The sequence below is a fragment of the Perognathus longimembris genome, chromosome 17 (genome assembly GCF_023159225.1).
Source record: "Perognathus longimembris pacificus isolate PPM17 chromosome 17, ASM2315922v1, whole genome shotgun sequence".
Taxonomy (NCBI): domain Eukaryota; kingdom Metazoa; phylum Chordata; class Mammalia; order Rodentia; family Heteromyidae; genus Perognathus; species Perognathus longimembris.
The window spans coordinates 19,864,645-19,883,128 of record NC_063177.1 but is presented as its reverse complement, the minus strand read 5'-3'; the positions used below and the strand labels follow the sequence as shown (position 1 = coordinate 19,883,128).

General features: G+C 47.7%; 2 protein-coding genes across 2 annotated transcripts in view; both read left to right on the top strand.

Annotated features, from left to right (window-relative positions):
* The window catches only part of Nlk (nemo like kinase), a 160,905-nt gene extending 146,225 nt beyond the window's left edge, over nt 1-14,680 (top strand). Inside the window, exon 12 of the transcript XR_007213705.1 lies at nt 14,669-14,680. The gene's annotated coding sequence lies outside the window, so the exon portion shown is untranslated. The remainder of the gene's footprint in view (nt 1-14,668) is intronic.
* Nucleotides 9,988-18,267, top strand: Tmem97 (transmembrane protein 97). The gene is made up of 3 exons (XM_048365588.1): nt 9,988-10,198; nt 16,594-16,738; nt 17,399-18,267. The coding sequence occupies exons 1-3, from the start codon at nt 10,073-10,075 to the stop codon at nt 17,656-17,658; spliced, it is 531 nt and encodes a 176-aa protein (XP_048221545.1). The 5' UTR covers nt 9,988-10,072; the 3' UTR covers nt 17,659-18,267.
* The last annotated feature ends 217 nt before the right edge of the window (nt 18,268-18,484 follow it).

Sequence of the window (18,484 nt, the reverse complement as noted above, 5' to 3'; positions counted from 1 at the left end):
AAGGCTTATTTTTGTTGTTTTATTTTATTTATTTATCTATCTATTTATTTATTTATTTGCCCATCCTGGGGCTTAGACTCAGGGCCTGAGAACTGTCTCTGGCTTCCATTTTGCTCAAGGCTAGCTCTGTCAACAGAGCCTCAGCAAAGGCAATTCTTTTTTTTTTTTGGCCAGTCCTGGGTCTTGGACTCAGGGCCTGAGCACTGTCCCTGGCTTCTTTTTGCTCAAGGCTAGCACTCTGCCACTTGAGCCACAGCGCCACTTCTGGCCTTTTTTTTTTTATATATGTGGTGCCGAGGAATTTGAACCCAGGGCTTCATGCGTGCTAGGCAAGCACTCCACCACTAGGCCACATTCTCAGCCCCCTCAAGGCTTTTTGAAAAGGACTGAAAGGGCATGGGAAGTGGCTCAAGTTCTGCCAAAAAAAAACACCAAAAAAGGAAGCAGTGGAAGCCCTGAGAATATAATTCTGTTGTGGAGTGCATGGAGTGCTTTCTTAGCATGTCCAAGTCCCTAGATTCAATCTCCTATACCACAGAAAACAATAATTTAAGAAATGGGAAGCAAGGCTGGAAGTAGTAGCAGACACCTGAAATCCCAGCACTCAGGAGATTGAGGTAAAAGGATCACAAGTTCAAGACCAGCCTAGGAGGCATAACAAGATCCTGCCACTTCAAACCAGGGAGCTCCATGGTAGAGCCCTTGTCTAACATATGTTAAGGCCCTGGATTCGATACTCAGCACCTCACACACAAAAAATGCAAAACTAAAAGCAGGTCCCCAATGCAAGAATGGTGAAAAAAGAAATAGGTGAAAATTAAGCAAATACAGACACAAAACAACAACAATCATGTCTGCTGGAGGAATGAAATCATGGGAGCAGCATTCTCTGCACTGGGAGATGCAAAACCTTCCAGAAAAATGAAGGCTCTCGGGAAGTACATGAGATTTTTGGAGAATCAACTGTGCTGTTTTCCACCATCCCTGTTCTCCTACTTAGGAAAGACAAACTTCTTGTTGTCTTAGATACTACTTAGAATATGGTGAAATATTCCTGGGCATAAAAGCATCCTGGGCTGCCAAGTAAAGAGACAGTGTAAGCAGTTTGACTTCCATCTGAAGACCTCAGGCCGCAGGGGGAGCTTGGTGCTTAGTGGGAGCTTGCTTTCCTAGAATGCAGGAAAGCCTGGGTTTCATTCTCAGCACTGAAAAGAAAACAAAAACCTCATCTAGCATTCCTGTCAAATGTCATATCAGTCCTGAGAGAGAAAGTCAAGCAAAGGGAGCATTAGGAAGAAATATTGAGACTGGCAGTGTTTTATTTCACCCAGTCAGCAAAACTCGTGACACAACTCCGTCTTTCTTATTGAGAAGTGAGATGTTGTTTGTAGAAACATAAAATGAAGGCTGACTTTTTCCAACAGAAGGTAAAAATCTGTTTTGACATCTTGCTTTTGCCAATGAGGACTTGCCAGTTCGTTTATATGTGAGACATTTTCCATCATTAGTATTATCCCGCATGTGCAGCTACAAAAGTTCTGGCAAAATATATTTAAAGCAAAAGATTAAAACATATCAAAAAATATTGTGCAAATGTTGGCAAGGATGTGGGCAAATTGGAATCCTTGGGCATTGCCAGTGGGAATGTAAAATGGTGCAGCTGCTATGGAAAGTAATGCCAATTCCTGAAGGGGAAAATTTTTTTTTAAATCAAACATAGAATTACCATTTGATCAAGCCAAATTCATTTCTGGGGATGTGCATCAAAAGCTGAAAACAGTGACTCAGACATGCCTGTAACACCAGTGTTTGTAGTTGCATTCACAATAACCAAGAGGTGGGAACAACCCTGTGTTCATCAAGGAATCAAGAAAATGAGGTGCTTGCATACAATGGAGTCTTGAAGCTTAAGGGCATTCTGTGAACATGATACAACATGCATAGACCTCAGACATGATGGTAAGTGACAGAAGCTAGACACGCAAACAAATTGGATTTTACATATCACTTGATTTTGCAGTCATGTTCATGGACATAGAATGACAGTGCAGGGGCTGGGGGAGTTGGGTTTATTGTCTAGTAGGTGGAGAATGTCTTTGAAGCTGAGCACGGCGGTGCGCTTCTGTAATCCTAACCGTCAGGAGGTAAAAGGAAGAGAATCAAGGCTAGCCTTACCTTATCTCAAAAATAAAAAGAAAGATGAAAACCTTCTGGAGATGATTATGGTGATCTCTGGACAGCAGTGTGAATGTATTAATGCTGGACTGTAAAATGATGCTATATTTTACCAGTATGTGAACATCATTTATATACATGTAGACACCACTGTAGCCATACTTCTAGCCCCCCTCTTTTTTGCCATGTTTTGGGACTCTTTTTGGCTATTGAGACAAGGTCTTGCTATATAGCCTCAAACTTGTGATCCTCCTGCTTCAGCCTCCCAACCACTGGGATTACAGGCATTCAAACATCACATCCAGCTTAGGCTTTTTTTCCCCCCTTAGTAATGAAATCATCTTAAGGGGCAGAAGGCTCAACTGTAACTGTAGCAGTTTATTTCTGGATAGGTAGGTAGGTAGATAAATATATTTTTTTGTTGTCCTTGTTGTTGGTCATGGGGCTTGAACTCGACCTGGTTGCTGTTCCTGAGCTCTTCAGCTCAAGGCTAGTGCTCTACCACTTGAGCCACAGCACCACTTCCTGTTTTCTAGGGGTTAATGGAGATAAGAGTTTCATGGACTTTTCCTGCCCAGGCTAGCTTTGAAGCATGATCCTCAGATCTCAGCCTCCTGAGTATCTAGAATTACAGGCATGAGTCACTGGCCCCTGGCAGATAGATATTCTTGTCAGTACAAAATGTTTTGAGTGGGGTTTTTTTGGTTGTTGTTTTGTTTTTTGCCTGTCATGTGGCTTGAACTCAGGGCTTGGGCTCTGTCCCTGAGCTTCATTTTGCTCAAGGTGAACACACTACAGCTTGAGCCACGGGTCCACTTCTGGCTTTTTCTGTGTATGTGGTACTGAGGAATTGGATCAGGGCTTCATGTGTGCTAGGCAAGCACTCTACCGCTAAGCCACATTCCCAGCTCTTGTAGTGAGTTCTGAAATCAGAAAGTGTGAACCCACCAACTTCCTTTTATTTCAGGATGACTTGGGTATTGTCTCTTCCACTTCCGTGCGGCTGTTAGAATCTGCTTGTCCACAGAATTGCCAGCCAGCTTTTGATAGGGCTTGCACTGAGCCTGCAGATGAATTTGTGTGATATTGCCATTTTAACAATATTAAGTTCTGACTTATGAACAGGAGCGTAAGTTTTTTTCTTTTGATGAGTTTCTTAATTTCATTTGGTTGTTCATTGCTAGTGTATAAAAAAAATACAAATAACTGTGTATTGGTAGGTATTACATCCTGAACCTAGTTCATGTGATTAGTTGGGTTCTTAATGTATTTTTTTTAGCATTTCATAATAAGATTTAAAGTCCTGTAAAAAAAAAAAACAACATAATCCTAAGAATGTACAGTTTTAACCATGCCTGTCATTTAACATTGACAGTGCCTATAATCTCAGAATTCAGGAGGCCGACGCTGGGGCTACAACATGGGGCTTCATATGTGCTTTGTCTAGCTGGTTGATTTGTTAGACTTCAGCTTGTCATTCTTGTCCTTATTGAAAAGTAAAAATATAACATAACCTAAGTCCATATGTTTTTGTTTTTTTGGCCAGTCCTGGGCCTTGAACTCAGGGCCTGAGCACTGTCCCTGGCTTCCTTTTGCTCAAGGCTAGCACTCTGCCACTAGAGCCACAGCGCCACTTCTGGCCGTTTTCTGTATATGTGGTGCTGGGGAATCGAACCCAGTGCCTCATGTATACCAGGCAAGCTCTCTTGCCACTAGGCCATATTCCCAGCCCCAACCTAAGTCCATATGCCCTCTACCTAGATTCACAATTTAATGTTTCCCACATTTCTTTGTTTTAGGTTATGTACAGAAACGTGCATTTTTCATACAAATGCATGTGCGCTTTGTTTTCTTGGTGGACCATATAAAACCTCATCCTTGACATATCTTCTAAAAACAAGGCTGCTTTTCTTTATCACGTCCAATTTTTAAGAACGTTAACAATGGATTTGCTACCTAAGATTCCCTACACATAACAAAATTCTCCAATTCCTCAAATATGGCTTTTTCAAGATAGTCCCTCTGCTTTTTCTTTCTCAGCATTGTAATTTATGAAGGTACAAAGCCAGTTGTCATGGCTGAAGTCCCACAGGGATTTGTGTTTGCCGTTTGTTTCCTTGTGTCAAACACTGAAGTTGAGCATTTTTGGATGGTGTGTACACTTCCGGTTCTGCCACATCAGGAAGGCACAGACACTGGCCGGCCTCAGCTTCCACTGTTCGGTTCCTTTCATAAAAATCTAACTCCGAGACCAAATTTTATTCCTCATCACACGGCATACAGTGGCGTGTCTTGATGACCTTTGCCCCATTTTTTAACTTAAACACACACCCCCACGGACTGGTCCACACAGTGAAGTGTTAGGGACATGCTTCCACCAGGCCCTGCAGCGACCCTGCACTCCCACGCCCCCTAGTGGTGAGGTGTGGGCTAACTGGTTCCTATGCAACGGGATCCGAAAGCCAAGGCCTGAGGAGGGAAGTGCGTGGTGCCTGTCTCCTTGCTCACCACTGTCTCGGCTGGTGACTGAGAAACTGTGACCACCACTCGGGGAATCAGGCCCACCGCCTGCTTTGGTAAAGTTTAATTGGAACGAAACCCACACTCACTAATGGTTTGGTTTTGAAGTATGAAGCCACCTGCTGGTTCTGCACTAGCGTAACAGGTCTTATCTTCCATAACCCAGAACCTCATGAACTTGGATCTTCACTGAGCCTTTGGCTGACTGTTCTGCGTCCATTGTTCCTTCGCTGTTCCACTGGGGCAGATGAATTCATGACTTCACTGATAAACTCAACACTGACTCCAGCTTTGCATTGGGAAAGCTGAGGCACACAAGGGTCTGTTTTGAAGGAACCTGAGGAGAGAAAGAAACATGTCAGAATGCAAAGGGACAAACTCAGCACCCCAGAGCATCACTGGTGCCAGTGCCATCAAACAGAGGCAAATGGAAGTGGCCTTCAACTGGACCTTGACACACACCAGGATGGTGGAGATGGAAAGTGTGAAATAAGGGTAGGTGCGTTTTAAGTAGAAAATGAAGGGGAGGGGGAGAAAGATCTGAGTAGTTACTGCCAATGAGGCCCCTCCAGCGTCAGTTACCAATAAAGGCTGGTAATTGGTGTCTGCTGGGGGGCTAATTACGTTTGTCTTATCACAACACAAATAACGTGTGTGTGCGCGCGCGTGCGCACACGCATGCATACAGGCCAGTAATGGAGTTTGAACTCAGAGCCTCGTGTTCTCACTTGATATTTTTCATTCAAGGCTGACACTCCAACACTTGGGCCACAGCCTCATGTACAGATTTCTTGGAGGTTAATTGGAAATAAGTCATGGACTTTCTTGCCTGGATTGGCTTTGAACTATGATCCTCAGATTTCAGCCATTGCTAATGAGAAGCCAGGTGACCTCTCTCAGAGCCGCTGCCTTCTGAGGCTGCCCTGGCCTCAAGTTAAGAGCCTTGGTCAGTTCGTCCACAAAAGAAATTTCACACTGAAGTTGGCAGCTGGAGAGAAGTCATGTGGATGTAAGGGCCTTCAAGTGGAAGGGCTTGGCCTTGGAAACTCTACCTACCGATAAGAAACTTGGCCAGATAAGTTGCAATCATGCTAGCGGCTGTACGTGTTCTCGTTTCCTGGGGAAGGCCCAGCTGAGGCCCCTATACTCAAGCAGCTTGGACCAACGTGGCCCACATTCACGTTTGTTCTTTAAAGCCATCCTGGGTGTTGAGAGGAGCATACTTAACCAGGCACTTTTCTGAACACATCTGTGTGGTACCCCAGTCTGCTCTGGGGGGCCCTGGAGACTAGGGGAGAATGCTGTGTTGCCCCAGGGATAGAAGACCTAATGTCACTGAAGTTGTGGTCAAGTAGTAGCAAGAGTTCAAATCCCAGTATCACAATGGTGATGGTGATTGTGATGAATTGACCTAAACACACTACAGCCCTTCCTGAGGCTAGAGGTGGAGACACAGGTTCTCTGGTTGTTGCTCACTTTGTGACCTGGGACAAATATCTCTGAGCCTGTTTACTCAAGGCCCTTCTACTTTTTCTTTTTTTTTTTTGGCCAGTCCTGGGGCTTGGACTCAGGGCCTGAGCACTGTCCCTGGCTTCTTTTTGCTCAAGGCTAGCACTCTACCACTTGAACCACAGCGCCACTTCTGGCCGTTTTCTGTATATGTGGTGCTGGGGAATCGAACCCAGGGCCTCACGTATATGAGGCAGGCACTCTTGCCACTAGGCCATATCCCCAGCCCGCCCTTCTACTTTTTCATATTCTCTTTCAAATGAAGGGGAAGAGGGAGAATGCTGTACACATAGGACTGGAAGCCAGGGGAGAGCAGGAAGGAGCAACTTGTCCTTAAAGACTTAATTTACACCCAGCACCTATGACTCCTCCCCATAAGCCTAGCTACTCAGAAGCTGAGATCTGAGGATTCTGGTTCGAAGCCAGCCAGAGCAGACAAATCTGAGACTCATCTCCAATTAGCCAGCAAAAGCCTGAAGTGGAAAGGTGGCTCAAGTTGGTGGGGGTAGGGGGTGGGCAGAGACCCTAAGTTCAAGCTCCAATACAAAAACACAGCAACAGTTCTAACACTGTCCCCTCAGGAAACCTATGGCTTCTCTGGTATGGACCTTTTGTTTCCTAGAAAACATAGCTCATTCAGAGTCATCATCTGCCCCAGCCCCTCTAAGATACGCCTGTTCCTTCCCCAGGGCTAGGACAGCCCTGAATGAAGCTCCGCCTCCCCTCTGCTGGGGTCCTGAGCAAGGTAGTCCTGCAGGCTCAACCAGACAGAACTCTGTGCCCATAGTCTATCTAGCCATGTTGCTCATTCCCTGCTCCCCAGCCCCAACAGAAGCTCCATCTCCCTGTTGTGTCTCCTCTGCTGCTGACTTGCCCCAGCTGCACCTCTTCCCGACCTCAGGGGCCTCCACAGGAACCCGTTCCGGGTAGATAGGGCTCCGCTCCTCGGGCACAGCTGGTCATTTTCTCACATTCTCCAAGGTCAGGGCGCCAGCCTGTCTGTTCCCAGGGCCACACCACACGTTTCCCCTCTGCTGAGTGAGGTTCCACTGCCCCTCCACCATGCACACCTTCCTCCTGACCACTCCTCTGGGCACAGGTCTCCACCCACACCCACCACCAGCCTCTCTGGCCTCTGGATCTTTCCATTGACTTTATCTCCAAAGACTTTCTTTCCTTCTTCCCGACATCAGGAACCCAGATGTGGTGTGCCATGCCCTCTCCCACCCTCCTGACCACTGGCTGCCTGGGGCTGCATAGTCCCTCACCACTCTTGTTGGACTCAAAATCACCTTAGGCTTCCTGCATCTGGCAGAGTCCATTTGCCTTTTCCTGAGCAGACTTCACACTGGTAAAAAGCAGCCCAGGAGACTGGCGCCTCCTGACGAAAGGCCGCCCACCTCAGCAATGCCAACCTACGCCCTGGTCCCACAGTGCCCACCATCTGGGTGTACAGACACACACAGTCCTTCCCTGCACGTCCTCGAGCTCCAAGCCACATTTCCTGGCCTCTCTCTCCTCCCTGGACAGCATCTCCACCAACCTGAAACGTCAAACCCTATTTAACAAACTCATCTTTCTCATCTTTAAAAACAAAACAACAACAAAAAACAGAACACGACATCCCTTTTCCATTCCTTGCCTCCATTTCCCTACTTCCTTACTGTTGGGCAAATGGAGGACAGAAAAGGAATAGGCTGGACTCAATCCTCGACCGGTGAAGAGTGTTTATTGAGGAACAGGGAGGAGTACAGACCTTCCTGCGGGTTTGGAGGTTGTGCCTGGAACTGAATTTGGGGGTGGGCTTATTATACAGGGCTTAACAAGGAAGCAGAAAATGGGGGCTGGGAATATGGCCTAGTGGCAAGAGTGCTCGCCTCGTATACATGAAGCCCTGGGTTCTATTCCTCAGCACCACATATATAGAAAACGGCCAGAAGTGGTGCTGTAGCTCAAGTGGCAGAGTGCTAGTCTTTTTTTGGTTTTTTTTTTTTTTTTTTTGGCCAGTCCTGGGGCTTGGACTCAACCTGAGCACTGTCCTTGGCGTCTTTTTGCTCAAGGCTAGCCCTCTACCACTTGAGTCACAGCACCACTTCTGGCCTTTTCTATATATGTGGTGCTGAGGAATCGAACCCAGGGCCTCATGTATACGAGGCAAGCACTCTTGCCACTAGGCCATATTCCCAGCCCCAGAGTGCTAGTCTTGAGCAAAAAGAAACTAGGGACAGTGCTTAGGCCCTGAGTCCAAGCCCCAGGACTGGCAAAAAAAAAAAAAAAAAAAAAGAAAATGGGTTATGGTCTCTTGGGGGCCCAGGGTGATGTCCTTGGCCAGGCCCACAGTGGAATGCTCCACCTGGGGTGAGGGGATATTGTCTCCTGGGAACCAAGGGTGGTGTCCTTGGCCAGGCCCAGATTGGAGTAACCTGCCTGTGGACAGGCATGTGGTCAAGGCTGTTCATGTGCCCTTGGTGTCTTGAAGGAATCAATCCTTCACTTGCTCTGCTCTGCTAACATTGACTATTGCCCCTACATCCAACTGCTCTCAACGGGGCCACTGGTAACACTACCCAGTGCTGTCCTGACGTCCTCCCCTGAGTCGCGATGCTCCTCCTTTCCATTTTTATCATCGCTGTCTCCTCTCATCACACCTAAAGGTTGGAGTTCCTCCAGGGTCTCTTCCAGGTCCTCTGCTTTCACAACTTCAGCACCCACTAGAGGCTGACACCCACCAATCCAGCCAACAGATCTACTCAGCTGCCTTTGCCACCTCCACCCAAATGGTGAGGTTGCTGCATGTTTCTTGTGCAGGGATTGGAACCCAGGGTCTTGCATGCCACCAGCAAGCACTCTACAACAGCATGTAGCACTAAGGTACATGCCTGGCCTTTAGATTGCTCAATGTCAGTAAGGCAAAACTGAATTACAGTTCCTTAAATTGACATGTGTCTGAAACCCACCTGTAATCAGCATAATCACTCAATATTTGTCGAGTGACAAATGAATCTTTGACCCTCTCTCATTCTCCATAGCCAGTCACCAAGTCCTGTCAATTCCCCCTCCAACCACATCCCAGTATCAGACCCTTTGCTTTGCATTTTATTGGTGTGCATGTGCGTGCGGGTGTGCTTGCACGCGCACATGGTGTGAATAATGGATCTTGAACTCTGGGCCTGGGCGCTGTCCCTGAGCTTTCTTTGCTCAAGGCTAGGGCTCTACCACTTTGAGCCACGGCTCCACTTCCACTTCCACTTTTGGTGGTTAACTGGAGGTAAGTCTCACGGACTTTTCTGCCTGGCTGGCTCTGAACCGAGATCCTCAGAACTCAGCCTCCTGAGTAGCTAGGTTTACAGGCGTGAGCCACCAGCGCCCGGCTTCTTCCCTCTTAATTGAGATTATCCCCAAAGCATCCCCGACCTGACAAGGACCTTCGGACAGCGCCCGGCACACACCGTCGGGCCCTGTTTGGAGAGCCCCACTGCAAGGGGAATTCCGAGTCCATCAGCGCCAAGGCCTGGTACACAATACTACAACACCCAAGAGATGAATGGAGTCCAGCTCCCGCCGGGATCCGACTAGCCGCCCCGCCCCACTACCGGGCCGGAGCTCCGCCCCTGCTCACGCGGTGCTCCCGCCAGCCAATAGGAATAGTTTAAAGCACGCCTTCGCTCGAGCTATGCTGGGAAGCCAATGGGCGCGCTCCGGGGGGCCCGCCTCCTGTCTCAGCAACCAATAGGAGCGGCCTGCGTGGCTCTCAAGGGGGCGGCGCCGGCAGCGCGTTGTACGGCCAGCGTGGGGCGCGCTTTCTCCACCCGCGTCCTCAGTTCGCGTGGCGCGCGGTCTCGCTTCTTGGTCCCCCAACCTTCGCAAGATGGGGGTCGTCGTCCCCAGACGCTGCCTGGAGTGGCTGCTCGGCCTCTACTTCCTCTCCCACATCCCCATCACCCTGTTCATGGACCTGCAGGTGCTGCTGCCGCCCGAGCTCTACCCGGCCGAGGTGAGGGGCGCACGGGGGGGGTCCCGGCCCGCGGCCGCTGCGGCCTGACGTCCACCGCTTTCCCGCCGCTCGTCGCCCACCCAGGGCCCCAGTTTTGCCGGCCTTCTCCCTCCCGCTTGTCCCGGGTGCTCCTTCGCTAACTTTCCCGTCTGGGCGGCGGCGGCCGGGCCGCACCCCGCGCACGTGTCGGCGTTTGCGGTGGGGGGGGGGGGGGGGAAGGGAACGAGCGTGCGGGGAGCGCAGCCGCACGGGGTGGGTTTGTTTTCACGCTGGGGGTTGGAAGGGAGGGTTTCGAGGTACCGGTCCGGCATCACAACCCCGAGGATGGGGTCTCGCCACAGCCTGCGTGGACGCTCAGGAGATGGGCTCTGGTGACGTGCGAGCCACACCTGAGGAAGAACACGGGTGGAACGCCCCGTTTCCTGGCCCTTGGAGAATATTCTTTGCCTTAGACTTTTAAACTGTGCAAGAAGGCTGGCTTGTCAACCTACAAAATTTGCCTCTTTGAAGTACTCCTTAAGTGTGTTTTCGTTGCAGAGCTAAATCCGTGAACTCAGAGGTGTTTGCAAATTTGTATGGACCTTGTGTTTCCCATCCTCCCAGGTGCACCTCTCCTATTTGCTTCTAGAAGCAAGTATATAGTCCAGCCAAACCGCTGACCTATTTCCATGAGAAAAGCATAGGTAGTGCCAGGAAAGGGCACTGGACTAGTCTGGGGGTTTGATTCTTCAGAACTCATGGTGCAGAGCAGGTCTGTAATTCTAGCTACTCAGGAGGCTGAGATCTAGGACCAAAGTTTGAAACAAGCCTGGGGCAGGAAAATCCATGAGACTTGTCTCCAGTTAACCACCAAAAAGCCATTAGTGAAGCTGTAGCTCAAGTAGATAGCACCACCCTTGAGTGAAAAGGTTGAGGGACAGTCTCTAGGCCCTGAGTTCAAATTCCAGTACTAGAGGGGAGAAATGGGGGTGGAGAAAGAGAAGGAAAGAACTTGTATCTGGACAAGTCAGTACTCTGTAGCCTCACCTTTAGTTAAATTATAAGCTCAGTGCCCTGGGTTCCATCCTAAGTCACAAAAAAACACTGTTCTGTGCTTGTGCATGCACTTGCACTATACTCATTTCCTATTGAGCTCTGACAAATGATCACAAAAATGGGCTCTGGTGGCTCAAACCTGTAATCCTGGCTACTTGGGCAGAAATCCACGGATTGAGATTTGAAGCCATCCCAGGCAAGGAAGTCCATCAGACTCATCTCCAATTCACCAAAAAAGCCAGAAGTAGAGCTGTGGCTTGAGTAGTAAAGCACTAGGCTTGAGCAAAAAAATTTCAGGGACAGTGCTCAGCCCTAATTTCAAGTTCCAAGACCAGTACACCCCCCCAAAAATATCACATAGGAACTGGAACCCAATATATACTTTCACACTTTAAAGGTCAAACGTACAAGATGGACCATGGGTGTTATCAACAGCTATTTCCTGGGGATGGGAATATGGCCTAGTGGCAAGAGTGTTTGCCTCATATACATGAAGCCATAGGTTCGATTCCTCAGCACCACATATATAGAAAAGGCCAGAAGTGGTGCTGTGGCTCAAGTAGTAGAGTGCTAGCCTTGAGCAAAAAGAAGCCAGTGACCGTGCTCAGGCTCTGAGTTCAAGCTCCAGGACTGGCAAAAAAAGAGAACTATTTCCTTCACATGGAAAAATCTGTTCTTGTCTCTTCCAGTTTCTGGTGGCTGCCTGTGTTTCTTGGCTTGTGACCACATCACTTCATTCTGGTTATCACACATTGCCATCATCTCTTCTGTGGTCCTATCTCCCTCTTCCTTCTTCCACTGTCACCTGAAACAGCTGCACTTTCCACCAAATAAGTCAAAGGTTCTAGTCATTAAGTCATTACTGTCTTTGGGGCCAATTATTATTACACCAACCATACTGGGCCACATAGTACATTCATTCTCTTTCCAAAGAGGTTGTCACATCACTGCACTAACAGGTCCCAGAAAAGGAAAAGGGTATTGCTACCCCTGTGTTTTTAAAATCTACGTCACCAGCAAACCTTAGGCTGTCAGGCAGGCCATTCACAATCTTAATGTTCTAAGTCACTTTAGTTCTTCATAAAGTAACTTTATTCCACATCATCATTCCAGACGTAATGCTGCTGGCTTGTTTATCCTTGCTATCCTCTCCTTGCTCACAGCTTACAAAAATAGAACTGAAATGTGTTCAACATCATAAAGACCCTATTTAAATATACATATTCAAGAAGGTAAGTTTCTTTTCCCTTTAGGGTTGGGCTTATAGCCCAGTAGCAGTACACCTATCCATCACAAGGCCCTGGGTTTGATCCCAGAACACAAAAAAGTTCTCATGCTGAGCACCGGTGGCTCACATCTGTAATCCTAGCTACTTAGGAAGCTGAGATTTGAGGATCACAGTTCGAAGCCAGCCTAAGAAGAAAAGTCTGTGATTCTTGCCTCCAGTTAACTATTAAAAAGCTGGAAGTGGGGGCTGGGAATATGGCCTAGTGGCAAGAGCGCTCGCCTCGTATACATGAAGCCCTGGGTTCGATTCCCCAGCACCACATATACAGAAAACGGCCAGAAGTGGCGCTGTGGCTCAGGTGGCAGAGTGCTAGCCTTGAGCAAAAAGAAGCCAGGGACAGTGCTCAGCCCTGAGTCCAAGGCCCAGGACTGGCAAAAAAAAAAAAAGCTGGAAGTGGAGCTGTGGCTCAAGTGATAGAGCACTAGCTATAGCCTTGAGCAAAAAAGTTCAAGGATAATGCCCAGGCCCTGGGTTAAAGCCCCAAGACTGGCAAAAACAAAACCTTAGCCTTTTTGTTTTCAGTGTAGTCCTAAAGACCAGTGCAGGATCTAATCAGAAATACACGCACATGGGCACGCATATATTGATGGTGATGACTGAAGGAGTTCATATGGGAACATGCTGCCTCTGAAAGCTGGGGACCCTATTAACAAGTGGTGCATGGGAAGGTGTGAACATTCCTGGCCTTTGCTCAGGCTGGCTTAGCCACACCTTCAGTTCCCCATATTTTGGGGTGATTTTGTTGCTTTTTATAGAGGACACAGTTGCCTTGGGTTTGTCTCAGATTTTCTGTTTTGTTTTTTTGCCAGTCCTGGGGCTTGAACTCAGGGCCTGAGCACTGTCACTGGCTTCTTTTCGCTCAAGGCTAGCACTCTACCACTTGAGCCACTTCTGGCTTTTTATATATATATGGGCTGAGGAATCGAACCCAGGGCAAGCACTCTACCACTAGGCCATATTCCCAGCCCTCAGGTTTTCTTTAGCAGGTGTCAAAATTTAACATCTGGTTTTCTCCCTGAAATGAGATTTTCCCTAGAACTAAAAAAGCCCTGTGGGAAATCACAATACTGGTTGGAGTGAAACTTTAAGATCAAACTTTTTTCTTTGAGTCAAATCACTTGGAAAATCTCTGGTTACACAACAGCAAAATAATTGTGCGTGGGCTGAAATGTGGAGAGAGCGGGAAGCATCTTGTATCACTTGCACCTAGGAAAACTTCTATTAAAATACAGAAGGACAGGTAGGTATCTAGGCTTTTAGTCTATCCCTGTCATAAATTTAGAAGTGCAAGAGTGCTCAGTAGCAAACCATAGCTTAGAAAGCCAGGTGTGTAGGTGACTTGCACTAGGTAACAGCTGTGACTTGAGTTGACTATAGGGAAGAAATAGAGGGGGCAGGAGATTTCAGTAGGAGAGACTTTAATAGAAATAAACTTGAACACCTTCAGGTATGTATTACATTTGTATACAGTATTTATTTGTGTAGTAAGCAATTACATGTGCTACTTCTAAACTCACTGTATCTCACAAGCAGTAAGGTAAGTACTATTTATTAGTGGCCTAAACACAGGAAGCAAGTGTAGCAACAAAAGGCCTGCCCCCAGCTCCGGTGCTAACCACTCTACAGGAACTATGGGGACTTCTCTTGCACTTACCTGCTTGGGCCCCATCCTGACACCAGCTGACTGTCAGATGACCAAAGGTGGTAGGTTGACTAGGAAACTGGGTGGTTCGAGGTTTTTATTGTTGCTATCACCACCCAACAGTCCTTAGACACTGCAGTGCTGTACATATCTACCTGTATTTATGAAATTCCGGTGGACCTGAATGCCTTTTGTTTGTGCCAGAACTTAGACTAGAACTCAGGGCCTGTTCACTGTCCCTAAGCTCCAGGCTAGCACTCTGCCACAGCGCAACTTCTGGCTTTTCCTGTTTTATATGGTGCTCAGGAATCGGACCCAGGGCTTCATCCATGCAAGGCAAGCACTCTACCTAGCTCCTAAATAAAAGTTTCTGACTTCAAAAAAACCTAAAACCAAAAAACATGTAGTACAAGGTGCTCATTTTACAGATCAGTAAACAGTCCTGAATGCAGAGGCAAAACCTTTATGACTATCCCCTGTATCACTCCTAAAGGTGTTTAGGGAGAAGCAGAGCGTGTCAGCAGGAACTTAAATTTCCCATAGACAAATTAGAGGACTTGGCCCTGGGCTCCATCCTCACGCAGGAACGCCAGCAAGTTAAACTGCATTTTAGTCAGTGAACTTGTCTAGCCAGAAGTTTGCTGAAATTAATACTGTGCTAACAGATGTTGCTGCATATTTGCTTAAAGCTGTCTTTCACAGTAGTGAGCCTTTTTCCTTTGATTAAAAATTAACCAAAAAGCTAGGTGCCAGTGGCTCACACTTGTAACCCCAGCTACTTAGGAGGCTGAAATCTGAGGATTATGGGTCAAAGCCAGTCCAGGCAGGAAAGCCTGTGAGACTCTTATCTCCAATTAACCACCAGAAAACCTGAAGTGGCTGGGCTCAAAGTGTGGTAGAACACTAGCCTTGAGCAAAAGCAACTCAGAGATAGCTCCCAGGCCCTGAGTTCAAGCCCCAAGACCAACAAAAATATTTTTTAAAAAATTTTAAGTCCTGGGGCTGGGGATATAGCCTAGCGGCAAGAGTGCCTGCCTCGGATACACGAGGCCCTAGGTTCGATTCCCCAGCACCACATATACAGAAAACGGCCAGAAGCGGCGCTGTGGCTCAAGTGGCAGAGTGCTAGCCTTGAGCGGGAAGAAGCCAGGGACAGTGCTCAGGCCCTGAGTCCAAGGCCCAGGAGTGGCCAAAAAAAAAAGGGGGGGGGGCTGGGGATATGGCCTAGTGGCAAGAGAGCTTGCCTCGCATACATGAGGCCCTGGGTTCGATTCCCCAGCACCACATATACAGAAAATGGCCAGAAGTGGCGCTGTGGCTCAAGTGGCAGAGTGCTAGCCTTGAGCAAAAGGAAGCCAGGGACAGTGCTCAGGCCCTGAGTCCAAGGCCCAGGACTGGCCGAAAAAAAAAAAAAAAAATTTAAGTCCTTGGATATTTTCCTTGGATAAGACATACCTTACCTTGGAGAGGTGCCTTTATTGGTCATCCCTTACACACACTTGGCTCCGAAGCTGTGTGTGTGGGGACAGTGCCGCTGCCAGGAGGCTGAACATGACTGCCGGCTTTGGTGGTAAAGGCTAGCCCTGAAGCTTTAGGCTCCTATATAGCACACAGCCAAATAAATCTCCTGGCCCTTGGCTCTGCCTGCGCCCTCTGGTCCTTTTATTTCACAAGGTGAGCCCAAGCTTACTGCTCACTTAATCCCAGGAGCTCTATAGTTTGGGGCAATTTTTTTTCCCACAAATATCCTACGGCTTCTAAAAGAAAAATTCTAAATGTGGAGTTAATAATGATTGGCAATATTGGAGTTAAAGTATCCAAAATTACATCTTCACAGGGGTTAGATTTGCCTCACGCCCCCCTCCTTCCCACCCTAAGGGGTGTTTAAGGGAATCTGGCCTTTGGAATTGTGTGTGCAGTTATAAAGGGGAAAATGTCACAATGTTTTTCACATTTGCCATTTCCTTACAAAAAATGTTGGCAGAAATGACACAATCATTCCACAAATATCCTGAGAGCCAAATATATACTGTTGCTCCTGACGGTGGACGACACCTATATCACTCTGGAGTCAGGAACAAATGCTGGGTGGTAAAGAAGGGACCCAGAGCTGAGGAACTTCACAGAGAGGGCCATGAGTCACAGCCAGTGAGGTTTTTTTGCCAGTCCTGGGGCTTGAACTCAGGGCCTGAGCACTTCCCTGGCTTCTTTTTGCTCAAGGCTCTACCACTTGAGCCACAGCGCCACTTCTAGCTTTTTCTATATATGTGGTGCTGGGGAATTGAACCCAGGGCTTCATGCATGCTAGGCAAACACCCTACCACTAAGCCACATTCCCAGACCCGCTAGTGAGCTTTATCCAGTGACCATCTAAACTGTCTGGAGCCAGTGGCTGAAATTCACCATGGTCATGTCTTTTTTTTCCCCCAGCTTAGAAACTTGATGAACTGGTATTGTAAAGAGTTCAAAGATCCCCTGATACAGGAGCCCCCGGTGTGGTTCAAGTCCTTCGTGTTTTGTGAGCTTCTGTTTCAGCTGCCTTTCTTCCCCATCGCAACGTATGCCTTTTTCAAAGGTTGGTAAGGGTTGGAGGGAAGTGTCCTGCTTTTGCTTCAATCTTTGGGATGATTTCTCCAGGGGAGAGGAGAGCAACTCTTATAGTTTGTACAAGGGCACCTTAGGGGTCTGGTTAAGTAGGCAGCCTCCAATACCAGGAAATCTCCTGAAACCTGAACTCACTTAAAGGATGAGCTTGTTTCTACTTATTCTCCTACTTTGGATGCTGTCATATTGATTTACTAAGCTAATCCTAAAGGTGTTTTTTTTTTCCTATGTGCTTTCTTAGAAGTACTGTGTTTTGTTTAGTTTTCTCCCCAGTACTAAGGTTCAAACTCAGGACCTTGCACTTGCTACACAAGCACTCAACTACCTAAGCCATATTCCCAGTCCTTTCTGCTTTACTTTTCTAGTAGACTTAGTTTTATGCCCAGGCCGGCATAAACTTCCAAAGTAGCTGGGATGAGTAGCACATCCAGTTTTTATGGGTTTTGTTTTTTTCGTTAGAAACCGGGACTTGAACTCAGTTCTTCAACAGTCAGTGAGCTGCATGTGGGACAGCATAACCCTTCCAGTTTCCCTCCCATTTATTCTGAGTTTCCCCTTGAGGAGCAGGCTGGCAGGAGGATGGAGAATGGCGCCGGCACCCTTGGAATCACAGACCTCTTCTCTCTTCCAGGAAGCTGCAGGTGGATCCGCACCCCTGCAATCATCTACTCAGTTCACACCATGACAACTTTAATTCCAATTCTCTCCTCATTTCTACTCGAGGAGTTCTCCAAAGCCAGTGGCTTCAAAGGCCTGAGACCTGAGACCTCCCGTGAGCGACTAACCCTTCTATGCATCTATGCCCCCTATTTAATCATCCCTCTCATACTGCTGCTTTTCATGTTGCGGAATCCCTACTACAAATATGAGGAGAAAAGAAAGAAAAAGTGAGGGGAACCACCCCTGACCCCAGAGCGGGGAGATGCCCTTTGGACCTAGTGAAAGACAAACTGCTCTGAACCCATGTCTTCAGCATCACACAAGAACAAGATAGTGGCGGGAGCTACACACAACCCTCACCTTCCAAGGACATGGGGTGATCACACCCATCAGCAGGGTTTGGGACAGGGGAGCCGGTGATAGGACTGTGGTGTCAAATGCCACATGCCTCTTTCCTTGCAGGAGACCAGAAACTGGGTAAGCCCAGCCTGTCTGCCATGATCTGTGGTTGTCACATGACCCAGAACACACCCCCATACCACTAAGCCTCTATAGCATATCACCAGCTAAAAGAATAGAATGTTTCACTTTAAAATCAAGTTATGCCTCTTTTAATAGCCATAAAGAACTTCTTACCAGTACCCCTGGGAGAAAAAAGTATTATGCAAAAGAAGTTTGAAATTAGCTTCTAAAACAGTCATCCCAAGAGATCTTTTTGGGGAATAGGGTAAGGAAATTACTGGGGTTTGAGCTCAGGGCCCCATGCTTGCCAAGCAGGTACTCTTTACCAGTTGGTCTGTGCCCCCAACAACTTTTTCTTTGGCGGGGGAGGGGGGTGTCATGGGGCTTGAACTCTGGGCCTGGGCACTATCCCTGAGCTTCCAACCTCAAGGTAGTACTCTACCACACTCACAGACTTTGCTGCCCAGGCTGGCTTCGAACCATAGTCCTCAGATCTCAGCCTCCTGAGTAGCTAGGATTATAGTCCTGAGCCATTGGTACCCCGCCACAACAGGTGTTTTAAGTCACTGTCTTATTTCCAAATGTCTGTCTGCCG